The 17,864-nt window shown below is 28.3% G+C and overlaps 1 protein-coding gene across 2 annotated transcripts in view; it reads right to left on the reverse strand.

Annotated features, from left to right (window-relative positions):
• Positions 1 to 17,864, reverse strand: part of LOC129962744 (synaptotagmin-1-like) — a 267,950-nt gene that overhangs the window by 35,017 nt on the left and 215,069 nt on the right. For both annotated transcript variants that reach the window (XM_056076727.1, XM_056076726.1), the window contains one exon: positions 194 to 426. In XM_056076727.1, coding sequence (XP_055932702.1) covers positions 194 to 426 — 233 coding nt within the window. The remainder of the gene's footprint in view (positions 1 to 193; positions 427 to 17,864) is intronic.

A 17,864-nucleotide genomic window follows, 5' to 3' on the forward strand; every position in this document is an offset into this window, starting at 1 on the left:
TTTTTGGCGATGTATTACGAAGACCGTGAAAATCAAACAAATAAAGAAAAAAATCTAACCTTCCAGTTCACGAAAAAAATCCTTTTTTTATTAATCTGTTATTTAACTAAAATTTTCATTAAAATATTCTGAAGACATCTCTTTTAGTTAATTTTTCATTTTTATCTGCAGTCCAAACAAAGTGAGTGCTCACCTTTTTCTGACGGCGGGTAGAGAGTAGCTGGATTGTGATTGCGACACTTTTTCGTCCTCCACGTGAACATCGGGTAAGGACAGCCGGACATATACATGGTCCTGGCATGCTGAAGAGTGGGTGACGGCACTCGGCCGGACAGGTGGCATGCCGGAAGTTGTGGGGCAAGACGAGGATAAATACGGTTGAGATGGATGAGTTCTTTGTGGCTGTTCTCGGAAGATACTAAAATTCTGCAAAGAAAAGAATATAACAATAATATAAGTGTCGTTTCATAATTATATAAAATAGTTATAAAACACAAGAAAAATTCATTATTGAAAAGAAAATTTTGGAAAAAAAAATCTTCTTACTTCGGGGTTAAATTTTTATGTAATACACATCGAAAAGAATTTATAAAGTTTTCCATAATTACCCCCCCCCCCGCGCTAAATTACTTATAGAAAACAATAAAGAAAAATCTCTAAATATGAGTTGATGTGCAGCGATACTTTACAAAATCAGTGTTAATCCATTGGTTGAACTGGAATCAATATTTCATGCACTAAGCTCATCCGTCAAATGACAATGCGATTAACCGTCTTGACTTGCTTCCTGTAATGATGAAATTTGAAGCACAAAAACGTTTTATCATCCTAATAAAGTAGTCATAGTAGTCTGTACTTCATGCAATGTGTTCAACAACTAATTCTGCTTATTGACTGGGATTTATATCGAAGAAAGCATCTTTCCAGTTCATTGAAGCAATCATAATAGTCAACACCTCATATCCTGAGTCCACCAACCAGCTAGATATGCCCTATTTCAATGTGGTCTGCTTCTTGCAGTGCTTATTGACCAAGACTTGAAGCATAATATATCTTGACATACCATTTACTGTTCATAATGGGACCGACATCAGCTAAATTCGAATAAATTCTTTGATAGAAATATAAAATGATTCGATAGTTAGGATTTTTAATATACGTTTATTTAATGCCAACATCTAATCATATAATGGAAAATATATAATCTTTTTCAATTATATTTTTAACAAAGTCAATTTTGAATAGTCTTTTTTGTTATTAATTTAATATACAGCCTATAATGAAATATGCGCATATAAAATGTCACTCAAGGGAGATGATACTATAGAAGGAAATACAATACAATTCTTCTTATAAAATTACAGATAATTTCTAAAATTATGGGACAGTCGTTAAGAGTAGGCATAAAGAAGCAAATAATTTTAGCAATAGAGTATCGGTTTAGAAACACAAAGGAGTAAAGCACTTCAGTGGATTCTATATCAATGAAATAACTAAAACAATTACAAATTTAATGGAATACGAACATATAATAACACAACAGTTCAATTGTATAACAATAGCATAAGATAATAGCAAGTAGATGTTAATATGAACAACAACAATAAAGCTTTGTAGTACTTAGAGTAAGTACTCAAAGAATTTACCGTATTAAGCGATACACGATTGGTATATTGTTATTAATGCAAACTGGCTTGTTATGCTATTGTGAATTCATATTGCATTAAATTTAATAAAAAAATTCTACCTTAAGGTTTAGTTATGATTTTAAAAACATCCTGTTTATAAATTAGCTTTTTTGCATATTTAATTTTTTGAAAAGTGGCTGCATATTTCAGCAATTGTTAGTACCTTTTTATAAAAGTTTTTCAAGCGATAAGCAGGGAATATGGGAAATTTATTTTAAATTTCCATATCAAACCATAGCGCATATTGACGAATGATGGCCCTTTTACCAAGCTTTATTTTCGCTAAGCATAATATGATCTATTGTTGAAGTCGAGATTAGAATTGTTTTCTGAACATTATGGTAATAGAATATCATAATCGAGCCATTGCATACAAGCGAAATAAAGCATTTTATTGAGATAGATGCTTTTCTATGAATAGTATGAGATTAAAATAGTATGATTTTATCTACAATGTGAGAACATTTTATTGAAACCACAAAAGAAACTTTTTTTTGAATAATACGAGATTGAAATTTCCCATTCTAATCTATCATATTCAGACATAATGAGACATTTTGATGAGAGCGAAGCATATAAAAATTTCCTGAAATATATGAGAACGATTAAATTTCATGTATTAATAAATTAAATTATGAAATTTTCATTTCATAATTTAATTTATTAAATACAGGTATAATGAGATTTTTTGTTGAAACCGAGATTGAAACTTTTTGGGAAAAAACTATGAGATTAGAATTTCATAATCTTCTATAATTTATTTTGCGTGCAAGCGTAATGAGATTTATTTTTTGAAACCGAGACTAGACTTTTCTCAGAATAGCAAATATGAATACCAAACTCTATGATTTGACGACTTCGATTTTTCTTTCCCAATTTAAACAACAACAACAACGTTGTTTGAATTTTCATTAGAAACGATAAAGCATTTTAAACTTTCGCTTTAATTAAAACATAATTATAAACATAGAAATAATATTGACTTATAATGTCGGGCTTTTAAAAGATTTTTTTCTATTTTGGAAAGCCTGATGATGTTTATAACCTGGTAATCTGTCAATTATGTGATGCGATATGCGTGAGAAGAAAAATTATTCAAAATGCGTGAACAGACAGACAGTCAAATGCAGAGAAACCAAATTTGACATGCAGTTAATTCTTAGATAATGGGTAGGCATTAAGAAAGGATTCTTCAAAGTTTTAAAGCAAATTTAATAAAAATGTCAACATTTTTCCTCATTAATTTATAATTATATTATGTTAAAAACTACTTTTATAACTATTTAGAAAACAAAACAAAAAAATAAATAAATAAATAGAAATGAATAGAAAATTAATCAATTAATAATTAATTTCTGAAAAGATAAGTATAGTGCTTTATTTTGAAAGTAAATAACTGAACAAAATTTCAGAAATCTGCCATTAGAAATCGTGAATAACAATTGCTAAAATAATTCCATTTTAACAAAATAAACCAATAAAATTTTAAAAAAAACCATATAAAATTGATCATTTTTCCTCAGTATTATATAACAGTTATTTCCAAATGTAAATCTTATAAAGCCCAATAATGCAACAATTATGCTTATATTCATTCAAAAATTTCCTTAAAAAATCAGATTTTTAAAAGTTACATTTGCTTGACACTAATATGAGCTTTTTTTCTTTTTCAAATATTTAAGGAGGCTGAATGATAATTTAGCAAAATAACCTAAAAAAATGACTTTTAAAGGCATTTGGCTAAACAACTGATGCCATTTCAAACACTGTATATTTTAAAATACACACACGCACACACACACACACACAGAGAGAGAAACAAATTGCGCGTATGCTCACACAAAGACACGCTAGGAAATACACACTTGAAACATTTTTAGAAAGAAGTATATCTTAAAATAAAGAAACATTATAAGAAGAATTAAGTTCATCAAAAAGTTATCAAAAGTGAGTTCTGAGTAATAAGAACTAGAAGGATCATCATGTTGTCTCGTTATTCTACTCAAAAGCTAACATTAGAGGACTCTGCGAGGAGTTCATACAAAAGCTGTCATTAGTGCCATTGATTCTAAATTTGAAACGAAGTTGAATAATCTCATCACCTCTGAAGTCTAATAAATCTCATGATCTTCGCTTTATTATGAGTCTTTGTCTCATGAATTTGATTCCGATGTGATATACCAGCGATATTGGGAGTACCAAACATTTATATAACTATTTATTAACTAATTACAATTGCTCATTATCGCATTCAATGTCAATACACTTCAGCTTCTTAGTATCAACTTTACTAAGAATTATGAGACAGGGAGTTGGTAACTGAGATTAAGTTCCAGTTTACTCAAGCCGCTAAAAAATGAGGCTTCTCTTAAGTAATACAAGTCTTAGATCAGACATAAACTACTAAGTATTTTCTCGTTTCTCTTGAGATTATATCTTTGGTAATGGGCTTAAATTTACTTTTTTTAAGACTAAGCTTATCTTCTAAAGATGGTTTTGTATTGCTGAAGATGAATAATTTTAAGTAACAAAGCACAGTTATCATGTAGCTGCAATGATGGTTCGATCATTCATTATTACCCGAAAGAATATGCTTAATGCGTTATGATTAATGTTTACCAAATAAGAATAAAAAATAACATATGCCTCAAAAGTACATGTTGATATTTCAAATAAAGCATTTATTATTAAAAAAAAAGTCAACCTAAAACAACTTTTGCGAAAAATGATAACTTATTAAAAATGTCTTTTATGAAAAAATGATAACTTATTAAACTACACAAGCATTACCACTCTCATATACATTTGCAATTCCTTATTCAATAATTTCAATTACTATTTTTTTCGTATTCCATTTGGTATCCGGCCACATGCAAGTTTCACTGCACAAGCTCCTATTTCTTCAAAACACAGAATCATTCGAAATTTAGTAATAATAAGATTACCCTTTGGTAAATCTTTTACTAATCAAATGCCTTGAATGCAGCAGGAGTATTGCCATTTCTTGGATTAAAGCTTTAATGGTAGATCTGGTAAAATTAGTTCTATAGTCACTAAAATCGTCGTTTGGTAAAAACTGTTTTCTGCACTCTTGAATAAAAATTTTAAACAGTTACAATTTTAATTAAGTTACAAGCGTTTTAGGATCATTTTTATCTTCAAAGCCTAAAATATAAACTATTTTTATTTTCTTCAGAAGTTGAAACCGCATATTCATGAAAGTACATACACAAAATTTTTTTTTGCTCAGTCTGCAATGTTTGCTCACGAGTCGCCTCAGAACTTGGCTTTTAATTTGGACCATACTGTACATAAATAAATATACGAATTTCATATATTATCAACAATATGCAGATGTTGTTTTAGAAACCTTTTAAACCAATTTGAAATTGAAGCTGCAAAAGAATTTTAAGAATCCTTTGAATTGCTAAGTGGAATTTAATGTCGAAACCAATTTCAAATATTGGTCAAAATCACATTTCTCTTTTGACGATATTTGAAAGGGAAATATTCCACTTATTCTTCTAAAGAAGTAGGAGAGAACTGCAAATGGCTAAGTAAAAGATAAAAAAAAAAATGGCATCCCTGGTGAAGGCTTTCCCATAAAAAAGTTTCCTGGACATGCCGGTCCCATCTATGACATCTGTGGATGACAAACAGTGCCCCCCGCCTCATGTGGCTTATTAACTTCTCTACCGCCCACGTCGTATCGATTACCCAAGCCCTTAATCGATACCGGTGACTCGGTAATTTAGCGACCTGGAGACGATTTTTCGGGAGATGGTAAGATGAGAAACGCTGCGCCTTTGTTTCCTTTTCAAAAATTTTTCATTCTTGTTTTCTTCGATAATTTTTCAAAGCGGTAAACTGTTGAGGAGTTATCGCTTTTTTTTATTTTTTAATTCTTTTGTTAGTGGGATGTCATTGCATTTTCTGCCGGTAACAATGGCAATTTTTCTTTCGGAGTTTGCTTTTTGAAAGGTAGTCAAATAAGTTCAGATAGAGCTTTTACGGGTTTTAGCACGTGTCTGCTATTTTAGGATTTGCTTAACGTGTTAAAATATTAAATATACATGTTAGAATTTTTGTTTCTATTTTATGAAATTTATACAATGAAATTTATCAAGAGATATTTTTTCCATCCTTATAAATGTAATTTATGCTTTTGTCACTTTCTGTGGTTTTTTTACACAAAACCTGACAGCATAAATAGTTACAACAGTCCTATTTTGTAATAAAATTAATAATAAATTTAATACTTTTCGGTATGAATTGCGATAAAGTATATACAAAAATATTATATATTTTTACAGTTTTCTTGGTTTATTTACAAGAATCTATGATATTAGATGGAATAGTAAGTATTAATATTTTGAAAGAAGTTGTAGATGTAAAACATAAAAATAAAGATGATAAAGAGATATTCGAAATAATTTTTATTACTAAAATTCATTCCTTTATGGACAGATAAAAATGTCACATTCTTACCTTGAAAATTCTTATAAATACACTGAGTTTCTCAAATTCTGCTTATATTCTGCTGCTACTGGAGTTTTTTAAAAATTTATTTACAACTTTTTTCAGACTGAAGCACCGAATAGCATGGATTTTGGAATAAACATTAGATCGAAAAAGTTTTGTGATATAGTAAATTATTGTCTTGTACATATATAGCACTCAAATATCTGCAATTTTTGTTTTACCTCCAATAAAAATAAATTTTATATCTAATTTGATTCATTAAAATCTACCTTTTGCTCTCATAAACTGAACTGACTTTTTATGATGACACTTGCAAAGCATATATCTCAATGCTTCCTACATAAGTCAATGCTTCCCTAGTTTGTTCTAAGAAAAGACAATTTTAAAAATTCGAATTAGAGGAGGCAAATTCTATGTACCCAGAATGTGGAAATAAAGATTTTAATGAAATTATTATTTTTTTGTTAAGGTTATAAAGTTCGATACGATGCTACACAAACCTCAAATAATATCGAAAATCTCCCATAAAATAATTTACGTGTTGTATTTGGTGATCATCAAGTTATAGCTATCCATTTAATGCTTTTCGCCATGTCGCGCTATTTATAATTCTAGAAACTCCTTCTTCGGTGAGCAGGTGTTAATGGCAATCACCATTATATATGCCGCTCAAATACATCAACGTTATGCAATCTTCAGGCTATATTACATTGCACTATTGCACATCCATTATTCGATTGCTCGTATTCTACGATTTCACCCACTGTCTGTTTTCTGTCTCTTTCCAGTTTTTGGAAAATATAGAGCTATCCGCCGCCGTGGCCTGCTCTTGAGGAAGAGCTACTGAAACCCTCGAACAGCTGTTCCTACTGTGCTTTTCACCTAACAAAGTAGACTGAAATTGCAATTTGAAGTTTCATTTTGTTCTCTTATATTTAGGATATATTATACAGTTTTATATATTTTCATTAATCTGATATAATCGCAATTATAGATTTTTATATTCGTATTTTTTACTCACACTTTTCTGTGCTTGCATATAAAAATTTTGTACTCTTGTACATTCAAGCGCAAGAGTACAGTTAATTTAAAAATCTTTATTTTAATATTTTCAGGACTTCATTATCAACTAATAGACTAATTTAATTAAGTAGATTAATTTAAATGTATATTAGTAGAAATAATTAATAATGAGCTTCTGAAAAATTGATTAAATTGTTCCGCTATTTTTAGAACAGTAAAATTCAAACTAAGTATTGAATTTTAAAAAATTAAATAAAAATATTTTTACTTTAGTTCACTAATAAAAGTTTTTTTGGATTCTTTTATTGAATAGTTTTGTTTCCTCTTTATCTCTGTCCAAATATCTTGAGGATCAAATGTGCATGATTTTAAATTTATATACCCAATGCTGTATTAGAAAAACAACTTCCTTAAATTATACAAAATAGTGTATTAAAACAGAATATCTCATAATATTCTAAAATAACCAGAGAAAATTGCCCCCCCCCCCGGAATTTTCTGCTCCCCTGAATAAAATTGAGGACCATCGGCAAGGTCGTGGATACTACAAGTGCTCAGATTTTTATTTTTTTATTTTTATCTTTACCCATGAGAGTAGTGTACTTCATAAATACACAACAAATAACTTATATATATTGCATAATATACTTCATAATATTTGTTTACCATAAACAAAATTTGTTTACTATAAATTACATACTAGTGGCAAAGAATGGTTATGAAAAGATTCATTAACAATTGATGCTTGACGATTAATTCTCATGATTAATTGTTGGAATGGGTTAATGCACAGGATCGTAAAATCCAATATGAAGTTTGGACATTTTTTTTTTGTGAATAAATGAAACCAAAATTTGACATGGAACATATAATCATATGATTACACATGAAATTTCATTTATTTAAATCATTACGTTTTTGAGCTATCGCGTGCAAAAAATTACATGTGTGGAAAAGTGCATAAAGGCATGTGATTAATCTCTAAATGTATTTAGTTCAAACTTTTACAAAGATAAAACTTTTACTCAGACGCTAAACCTATGCACCAAATTTTATCTCTCTACCTCTTTTCGTTTGGTCGTTATGATATGACCATGTATGCGGAATTTTTTCATTATGGATTTCGTTCAAAACTTAATAGAGATTTACAAATTTGCCCTAAAGACCATATACCAGATTTTAACAGTGAAGCTCAGAGCAGTTTTGAGCTGTTCCTGTTCCCAGACAGCAGGCATAATTCCAAAAATGTATTTTTTTGGATTCTGAGTGTTCAAAAATGTGGATGCAATATTTTTTCTTTGTATATTTCGTATATGAGAAACTAAAATTGTAATAAAACATGAAATCGAAAGGGTATCCTACAAATGGTATTGAGATCCTTCCGAGTTTTTTGAATTTACAGCTAGTTCGCATTTATGCAGAGTATCTTTCTGTGTGTTCGAGTGTTTTTTATAATATAAATCCACGGTATTGATCCGATCTTAATAAAATTTTCAATTCAAAACAAGAAAAAATTGTTTTAAAAATGCGAAATTTAGTTAAAATTACAAATTATTAAAATTGAACAAGCTTTGTCGTTTTCCTTCTATACTTTTAGAAAAAATGTTTCCTCAAAATTGATTAACACATTCATACATTGTATTTTAGTGTTTTGACTTATAACATTTTTTATTAATTTTTTGTGTATTTGATGCTTTATTTTTCAAAATATTTTTGAAATGGTTTCAGTTCATAAATAAAGTTTCAGTTATTCACTCTAAAGGTTTTTGCCATTCATTCAATTTTTGTTATTCTCGGGAAAAAAACTTTCGTTCTCTTTGATACATTAACTAATTAATGTTATTTTTAATTGCAAATATCAAAAGACATGTTCGAAGGGTTTGCATTTAGAAAAATGTATTCCAAGAGTTTATAAAATTATAGCCTGGGATTTAAAACACCTATCATTTGTGATTAGAAACTTTAAGGGGAGATATAATTTCTAAAAATGCATTTTTATATTTAAATGATTTTTTACTTATGCATTTTAGAACTTTTTCAACTAATGACAACTCTAGGATTTAAATTTAGGGCGTGGGTGCAATATTATTAAATCTTTCACAAGTGCGTATTTGTCCAGAAGATACTTTTTGTCTATTTAAAATTAATTTTGAATATTTGAATATTTCTTATATAAATATTTTATCTACTTGTCGTTATTAGCGATATATTGGTTGGCTGGAAACATTGATTATATCTAATTTTAGTGAAATCGTTTAAATATAACTTCATGTTCTTGATTTACTTCTTTTGTTACAAAAATGAAGCTCATTTTTTATGAAAGTAGTGTTATTTTAACTGTCTTTTATATTTTCTATTAATTTTGTAAATAGACCTGACATCAAAGCACTATTACAAATTTAAAGGTGTGGCCTATCCCTTTTCTAAATTTGAAATATTATGATTTCACTTTTTGTTTACTTGTATACAGTAAAACTATAATGATATTAAATAGAAATTTTTAACTTTCAAGAATGGAAGAAAACAGTGATTAAATATTTGATTAAACAAAACAAAACAAAAAAAACTTGCATATCAAGTAAACTATTGCAAAATAACTAAAAAAAAATTTAAAAAATTGTCAAAATGTAGCAATTACATAAGTGGCCATTAAATTGGTATTAAAAAAGATAGTTTTTAAATTTTAAAAAACGTTTATAGTTTAAACGTTTTAAAACGATAGTTTTTTTAAATAACATGAAATTTAATCTTTTGTAATAATATTTTCTAAAATTATCGCAGAAAAAAGCTAAATGCTTAATTCTTTATTAATTTTAATTCTAACCAAAATTTAAAAAAAATTCACCAAGTTGCAAATTTTTACCCTTTATTATATAGATGGGTCATATTTGGTGGTCACGGTCCGACCTGTTCAACGTTAACACACACACACACACACACACACACACACACACACACACACACACACACACACACACACACACACACACACACACACACACACACACACACACACACACACACATATATATATAGTTGGATAACTTGCGGTGTTGAAACTTTACATTGATCAGACATCTTGAATCATTTTTTTCAAATTATTGGAATGTATGTATAGTACAAACGTGTTCAAAATCTAAGTTAGTGTGCAAAACAAAATCTATGTTGGATATCTCACAATATAATCTATCTATGGTTATCTGGCAATTTTTCTGGAAATTTTAATTCCATTTTCATAAACTGAATTTCAAAAATTAATTTTCTATTCTTGTCCTTTGTTAGACGTTTTTACAGTTTTTCTTAATTTAAAACTAAGATAAGTTGGAAAAGACACGCCTGCTAAAATAAATAGTATTCGGAAAGAAGGAAAATATTTCAAGATTTTTTTAAAAAAGTAAAGTGTTGCTATCAAGAATATATATGTATGGCTTAAAATCTCAGAACTCTATTGTATAAGAAAATTAGAAAACAACATTACAAAATAAAAAAAAAATGAACGTCAAAACAGAAACGAACGAGTAGAATAAAATATAAGATAATTATTCCAGTGTTCAATATTTTTCAATAATATTGCCTTTCTGAAAATAATTGAAATGTCCATATACAGATAAAAGAACGCAACTCCAGAAATAATTCCTTTCTTTAAAAATGAAAATTAGTTTCAAAGGGCACATCTATTAAATAAATTTAATAAAAACTGATTTTAAAAGCACATTTTACTAGTACAACCTAATTAAAAAAATTTTAAATTTTAAATAAGCTTTCCATTTTTACATTATTTAGAAATTTATTATTTTAAATATTACAGAATCTTAAAATAATTTTTTCCCAAATTTAATGCTAAATAGCACAACTTTCAAGAAATCAACATTTTTCGAAATAAATCGGTAACTGATATAAACATAGATCTTAATACAAATAAAAATTATTCTCTCTCTCTTTATATATACATATATATTTACACAGACAGATATAGATACTTTTATGTGTGTTTATATATATATTTTCCACTTTTCGAACTAAACAATTAGCCGGATTTAATCAAATTTTGCACACTTATTATATATAAAACATGAGAAAGAATAATGTAATATTTTCAAAATACAAAAGCTAATTAAATATTCAAAAAATAAAAATTAGCCTTTTTTTAACTCTTTGAAGTACTCTGCCACTATTGTTTTAATTTTTGAATTTTGATGCACTTTCCGCCGATTTTTGTAGTTAAAGTAATAGTAGCTAAGCTTAAGTCAGTTGTTCAAACGAAGGTAGCCTTTCTTGTACTTCAGTATTTGAACAAATTTTGCTAGTACTAATAAATATGATAATTTATGGAGAAAATTAGGTATCAGTGGTTTTAAAAATTATCTAGAACAATTTACATTTTAATTTTAATTAAAATGTTTCAAAAGATAATATATATATATATATATATATATATATATATATATGTAATGATATTTTAAACTTTAATTTCAACTTAATTAATTTCCAAAGTTTTATCTTAATTTAGCCCATAGTAACTTCATTCTAAAAATATTCTCTTATTTCGTGATCCAATTCCACGTTTGTACTTAATTAATTCAAGAGAAGCTTCATAAAATTGCTTAGTCAGCTAAACACCGAGATACTTTCACACGCTCGGTGTGAAGGGGTAAAAATGTCCAGTAAGCACATTCTTTCTTAAAAGATCCCTGTGTTTCCCTTACATGTGATCGACATGCGTCAGAAATCCCTATCAGAATCTTATTAATATATATCAAAATCTAAGGTTATATAAGGCGAGGGATAATTTATTTCGCCCCTTCTTCCACACTTCGGCTTTTGTCTGCGCTGCGGCGGACGTCTTGTCCGCGTCTCTGCTTGTAAATAATTATGCTTTCCCGATGGATATTAAAAAGAATTTAAAAATGTTAAAAGGTCTCTTCACTGCTGGTCACAACTGCATCCTGCTTCACAACAAATAATATTACATATTAAAAAGCCGGCAGGATTCGAAAAGTATTACATATTAAAAAGCCGACAGGATTTCGAAATTTATTACATATATATATATATATCTTTTAAAAGATAATATATATATATATATATATATAGCTGGCTAAAAATTAATTCTAAATTAATTCTCTTATAATTAGAGTCATTTACAAAGTCATTAAAAACCTATTTACCACTTGTCTCCCTCTCTCACTCACCTTCCTGGGAAGCATTAACATCAGAATCAACATCCAACTCCCCGAAGCACTGAACTCATTTAAAAAATCGACATCCCCCAATAACGCCGATAATTCTCAAAGCTCAAATCAACAGACCACTCACTTTAAACGCCGCTGAGCCAAAAAGGTTTGAAAAGTAACGACCCCTCGCAGAAAACCTCCCAGCGTGAAACATCCTCACTTCCATTTGTACCGCATTTGGTACAAGCGAGAAAATTGGAAGGTATAAATTGTTTTTATCCCCTGGAAAAAAAGAAGCAGCGGCAGCATCCTCTCTTGTGTGCGGAAGAATGAGAAATCGTTGGGCTGAGCGATAGCGTCGTCATGGAAACCGGATGTCGGGATTTCCTGTTATCTTCTCTGGATAAAAGGGTCTTGGGCGAGAGGAGAAGTGGCCGCCGATCAAATATCAATTAAATTGATTTTTCAGAAGAGCGGTTGTTGCACATTTTGTAAGAACAGTTAGGGTGAGAGGTGAATGCAATTATTTTCACTTTTTTGTGCGCATTGAAAAGCGGTTTTGTTAGTATTTTGGGGTTCGATGAATCATTAAAATGTTGTGAATGGAATGTTTTCAGTGGTAACTATTCGGAGTGTTCTCCTTACACTTTTCTCGCATACACCCTAATAAAAAATTTTATATTTCTACCTCACACATTAAAATTGGTGACTACGGCCAATTTGAACGCCAAGAATACACATTTTTTTTCTGCCGATAAGTTCTTTGGGCCAGATAATACAATGAAACAACCCTAGTATAAGTTTGGAGACCTTTTTTTCAATCGATAAAACCAAAATGTGACCAACAATCATAATTATAATAACCAAACAGCATATTTATACATTCGAATCCCGTTTACGTCCATGAGAATGTGTAGCCAACAGACATCAAATCATTTGACGCATTTGATTCAACATTCATCTACGCTTTAGATGCTAAAACAGCATAATTTCATTTGATTTAAATTGATTCGGTTTTTAGTAATTGCATTAATATGCATGTAAAAGTACAGAAGGCCAAACATTCAATCTCTTGACAGATTTGGTTAAAATTATATTTAAAGTCTAAATCTACGTGCCAAATTTATTTACCTAGCTCTTTACATTATTAAATTACCTTACAGCCGGACAGCCTAGCAAACAGGCTGAATGGATTTCTCTCTAAATTTGACAGAAATGTACAAATCTGGTACAAATATCGTATCGTCTAACTCAAAGCATTTTTAGGTTATCATTTTCACAGATAGAGAAAGAGACAAATATAATATTGTAGTTTTGTTTCTCGGGTTGAAACTTGGAGATTCATCGTGACAATTACTGAGATCAAATTTCCTGAGGATTAAAAGACTTTCTTTCTATATCGTTCATAAATAAGAAAGTAAAGATAGAAAAACTAGAATGGACAGTATGTTAAACATGCACAGAGTATATCTTTTTCGTAAATATGTAAAGGTTGTAAATGAATTTTTACGTTATTATATATATATATATATATATATATATATATATATATATATATATATATATATATATATATATATATATATATATATATATATATATATAAATCTAGCAAATTAGCAAATTAATAAAAATATTTTTATTAACGGTAAGTGATCTACTTAAAACCATATATATTAGTATAGAAACTTTTTTGAAAAAAAAATTTCACTATTCTGAAAAAAACATCTGATTCGTTGCATTGAAGAAATTAAAAAAAATTAAGTAAAAAATGCAATTTAGGGTATCCGAACACGTTGAAAAGGTCGATTTTCGCCAAAAATGACATTTTCTAATTTTTTTTATTGGATAGGCCATTTTTTGAGCTATTCAAAACAGGTTTACTTTTATATCTACGTTAATTACAAGTCAAGGTATTAATAATTTCGTAATGATCGGTAAACCGGAAGTGGACATTTAAATAACCGGAAGTACCGATTTAAAAGGCCAAAAGCATGTTAAAAATTTATATAAATACAAATTTAGTTTTATTTAAATATTTTGCTCGGCAAAATGCAAAATGCCAATGAGAATTTTAACGGTATTTTGTGGAAATTTGTACCTAAAGATGTCTTTGGTGAGCTCCGATCCCTCAGATTAGAGGCATTTATGTCTGTAATACATTTTAATGAATGTTTTATAGGATTGCTTAATATCCTTAAGGTTATTGGAATGTATCCTAGTGCAAATGCAGTTAGAGAATTTGCTGAGCTCGATAAAGACAGAATAAATGAAACTAGACGGCATTCACTGCCAAATGACAACATTGCCAAAAAAATGATTAAAAAAAAGGAAAATTATTAAAAGCTGAAGAGTAAGAAGGTATAACCTATAAAAGTGGGGAATTTTAAGTATGTACGCATAATTTATTATTAAAACATGTTACTGTATACTTTAAATGCATTTTTCTCAAAATCGATTTTTACTTATTTTTTGGCTCACTTCAAATCAAATAACTCAAAATATAATTATCATATTACAATGAAATTTGGTGGACCTTGTCTTTATACTATTTTCTAGGAAATGAACTAAAAGAATTTTGATTGAGTGAATAGTTTGTTATTTACAGCCTATTGTTTGAACAATAACGTCATAAATTTACTAAAAATTTCATAATATATCTTCGATTGGTTCTAAAATTTTTATTTATTATTAAAACCATACGATTGTAGTTCATTTCCTAATGAAAACTATTTAGTTTATTTCGGTATAAGTTTTGTTCGGATGAGAGTTATAGTTTTTGGTGTAATTAATTTGAAGTTTATAAAGAATTTACTTAAATTTAAGCTATTAAATATCAATTTCCGAAAGTTTTAATGTTTACTTCAAATATTGACATCCTATTACTAATTTTTAATAGTCTTAAACCGAGAAATATGATTAAAGTATATCTACACCATGTTTTTCTAAAAACGTGTTCGGATACCTTACAACATACCTTACAAGATAGCTTGCAACAATAAAAATAACATAAAAAATGAAATCAGAACATGAATTAATATGCAGTTTGAGATTATTAATTTTTTTCATTTTTAGCCATTTTCAGAGGCGCATTCTAGTTATTACTGTTAAAAGAGACTTTTAAAATACAACTCTTTCATGGAATTTAAAGGATAATTAGGAGCAAAAATATAAAGGAAAAATAATAATTGTTTTTTAAATATTGATTAATTTTTTGATGACACTTACTAATATGTCAGACCAGCATAAATTACGACGTACCGTTATAATAAAATCACTATACTTATATTCTTTTTATTATGAATGCAATAAATTTATTAGTGAAATAAAATCAATCCTTTTTAAAAATCGATAAAAATAATATAATAGATCATTAAATAGCATGAGATATTTGGAGACCAATTATAAAATAGGTCTTTAGCTTAATTAACCAGTTCTTGTCTAAATTTTATTCCGATTATCAAACTTCAAATTTATTTAAACAAAGAGTTAATGTTTTGCTACGAAGCGCAATATTGACATTTGGTGAGGTCAATTGACTGGATGAAGTTCAAAAACTACAATTTTTATTAAATATTTTTTTTGATATCACTGATATATTAGATTCAATAAGTTAACACTACTTTAACATAGGATAGGATAGGATTTTTTTACATAGTATAGTAAAATCCTAGTGCCTATACTCTACAATGCCCAGGAAAGTTAGAACGCCAGACCCATTTTCTTGTTTAAATTTTAACGGTCCAAGCAATTGTCGCTATTCTGAGTCAGCATCATTACTATTTTTCATAATTATATTCTTCTTTCATTTTTTATCATTTATTTAGTAATCTTATGTTCAAGATACAGTCAAAACTTCCCTTTTAACATTGTTATGAATTCGATATTTTCTACCACTTTTTTTACCATACATTCTGCCATTTCCTTTATTCAGTACTCGCGAACTCAATGCATTTTAAAAATTTATTTTTATTACTGTAGTCAATGTAATATCAATTACATTTTCTTCTTTTTAATAAAGTCAACCACAACAGTTATATAAATAGAGGAGTGATATGGCAATAAGATGTTAAGACCAAATTGGTTAAAATTTTCTAAATAATTTATTTTACAATCGAGCGCTTAGCGTAATATTTTGTAACTATTTTATACGTTAACAAATGCGATATTAAAATTTAATTCCTTAAAAATAATGCCAGACAGAAAAAAATATGATAAATCATTTGGAATTTATGTATTTGATGGACGCTCAAAAACTAGGAGTACTGATTGAATGTATAGAAGGCTTAACTTGTGAAATTGGTAATTTTGCACACATTTTGGAGAAAACTCATTGCATTATGGATTTACTATAATAAGAAAAGCAAGATACCAACTGTTTTTTTATCCAATAAATATTGAAAGGAAGACTAAGTAAATAAATATAAATTTACGTTTTGAGTAAGAATTTGGTAGATTAATCTAGAAAATGTTTAAAATTACAATTAAATAACTATAGAACTAAAAATTTTATCATTTAAAATATTTTTAAAATAACCGTCAAGTTATAATAATCATTAACATATTCCAATGAATCATCAAATTATAAATTCCTTTAAAAATAACCCCATAATATTAATAATATTAAAAAAAGCAAACTATTTATATCTACCATACCAACAAGAGACTAAAGCTGTTTGAAAATATTAAGAACTGAAAAGATACTTAATTAAATATTCTTAAAATTAAAAATTATATTTTTGCAAGCATTAGTTTCTACAAAAAGAAGTTCGGAAACATTGGTAAAATAATTTTGCGCCATAAATAACAGGACAGGGTAGGCTTTTTTTTTTGTACATCTTTCACAATAAATGGCTAAAAGAAGCAAACCGCCGCTAAACATTTTTGCGAAATCTTGTCCTGGCGCTTAGTAATCCTGGCAATAGCCAAATCGCCAAACAAATTCGTGAATGAAATGATCTTGGCGAAATGTTAACATTTTACGTATAATGAAGCTTGGCGATGTTGGCATAATCTGGCGATGAAAAATACTAAGTAAACCCTTATCTCTACAATCTTGGCGTAACCTAAAAATTGCCAAGTAAATCTGGGAGCTATAAAAATAAACAAGCGACAAGGATGGAAGTTAAAAACAAACACGATAAACTTAAAAACAAACACGTTTAAATACAAAAAAAAAACAGAGTCACGAGAATTTTCATCGCAGCGGAATGAAATGGAAAAAATAGATTAACAGGTATGCAATGACAATAAAATTTTAATGAAGAAAAGAAACAGCATAAACTTGATTAAAATTGTAATTCAGGTAGACATCAAAGACTACAAACAAAAGAAAAAGAAGTAAAACAAAATTAAAACAAGGCAGGATGTTTACGAAATGTCTGGCGAATAAATGTACTAGTTGGAGTCATTAAACATTTGCAATTCATGTGATTAGTTTAGAATAAATTATATAGAATTAATAAAAAAAAAGTTGAGTCAAATGAATTAAAAATCT

The sequence above is a fragment of the Argiope bruennichi genome, chromosome 3, assembly GCF_947563725.1.
Source record: "Argiope bruennichi chromosome 3, qqArgBrue1.1, whole genome shotgun sequence".
In the NCBI taxonomy this organism is placed as follows: Eukaryota; Metazoa; Arthropoda; class Arachnida; order Araneae; family Araneidae; genus Argiope; species Argiope bruennichi.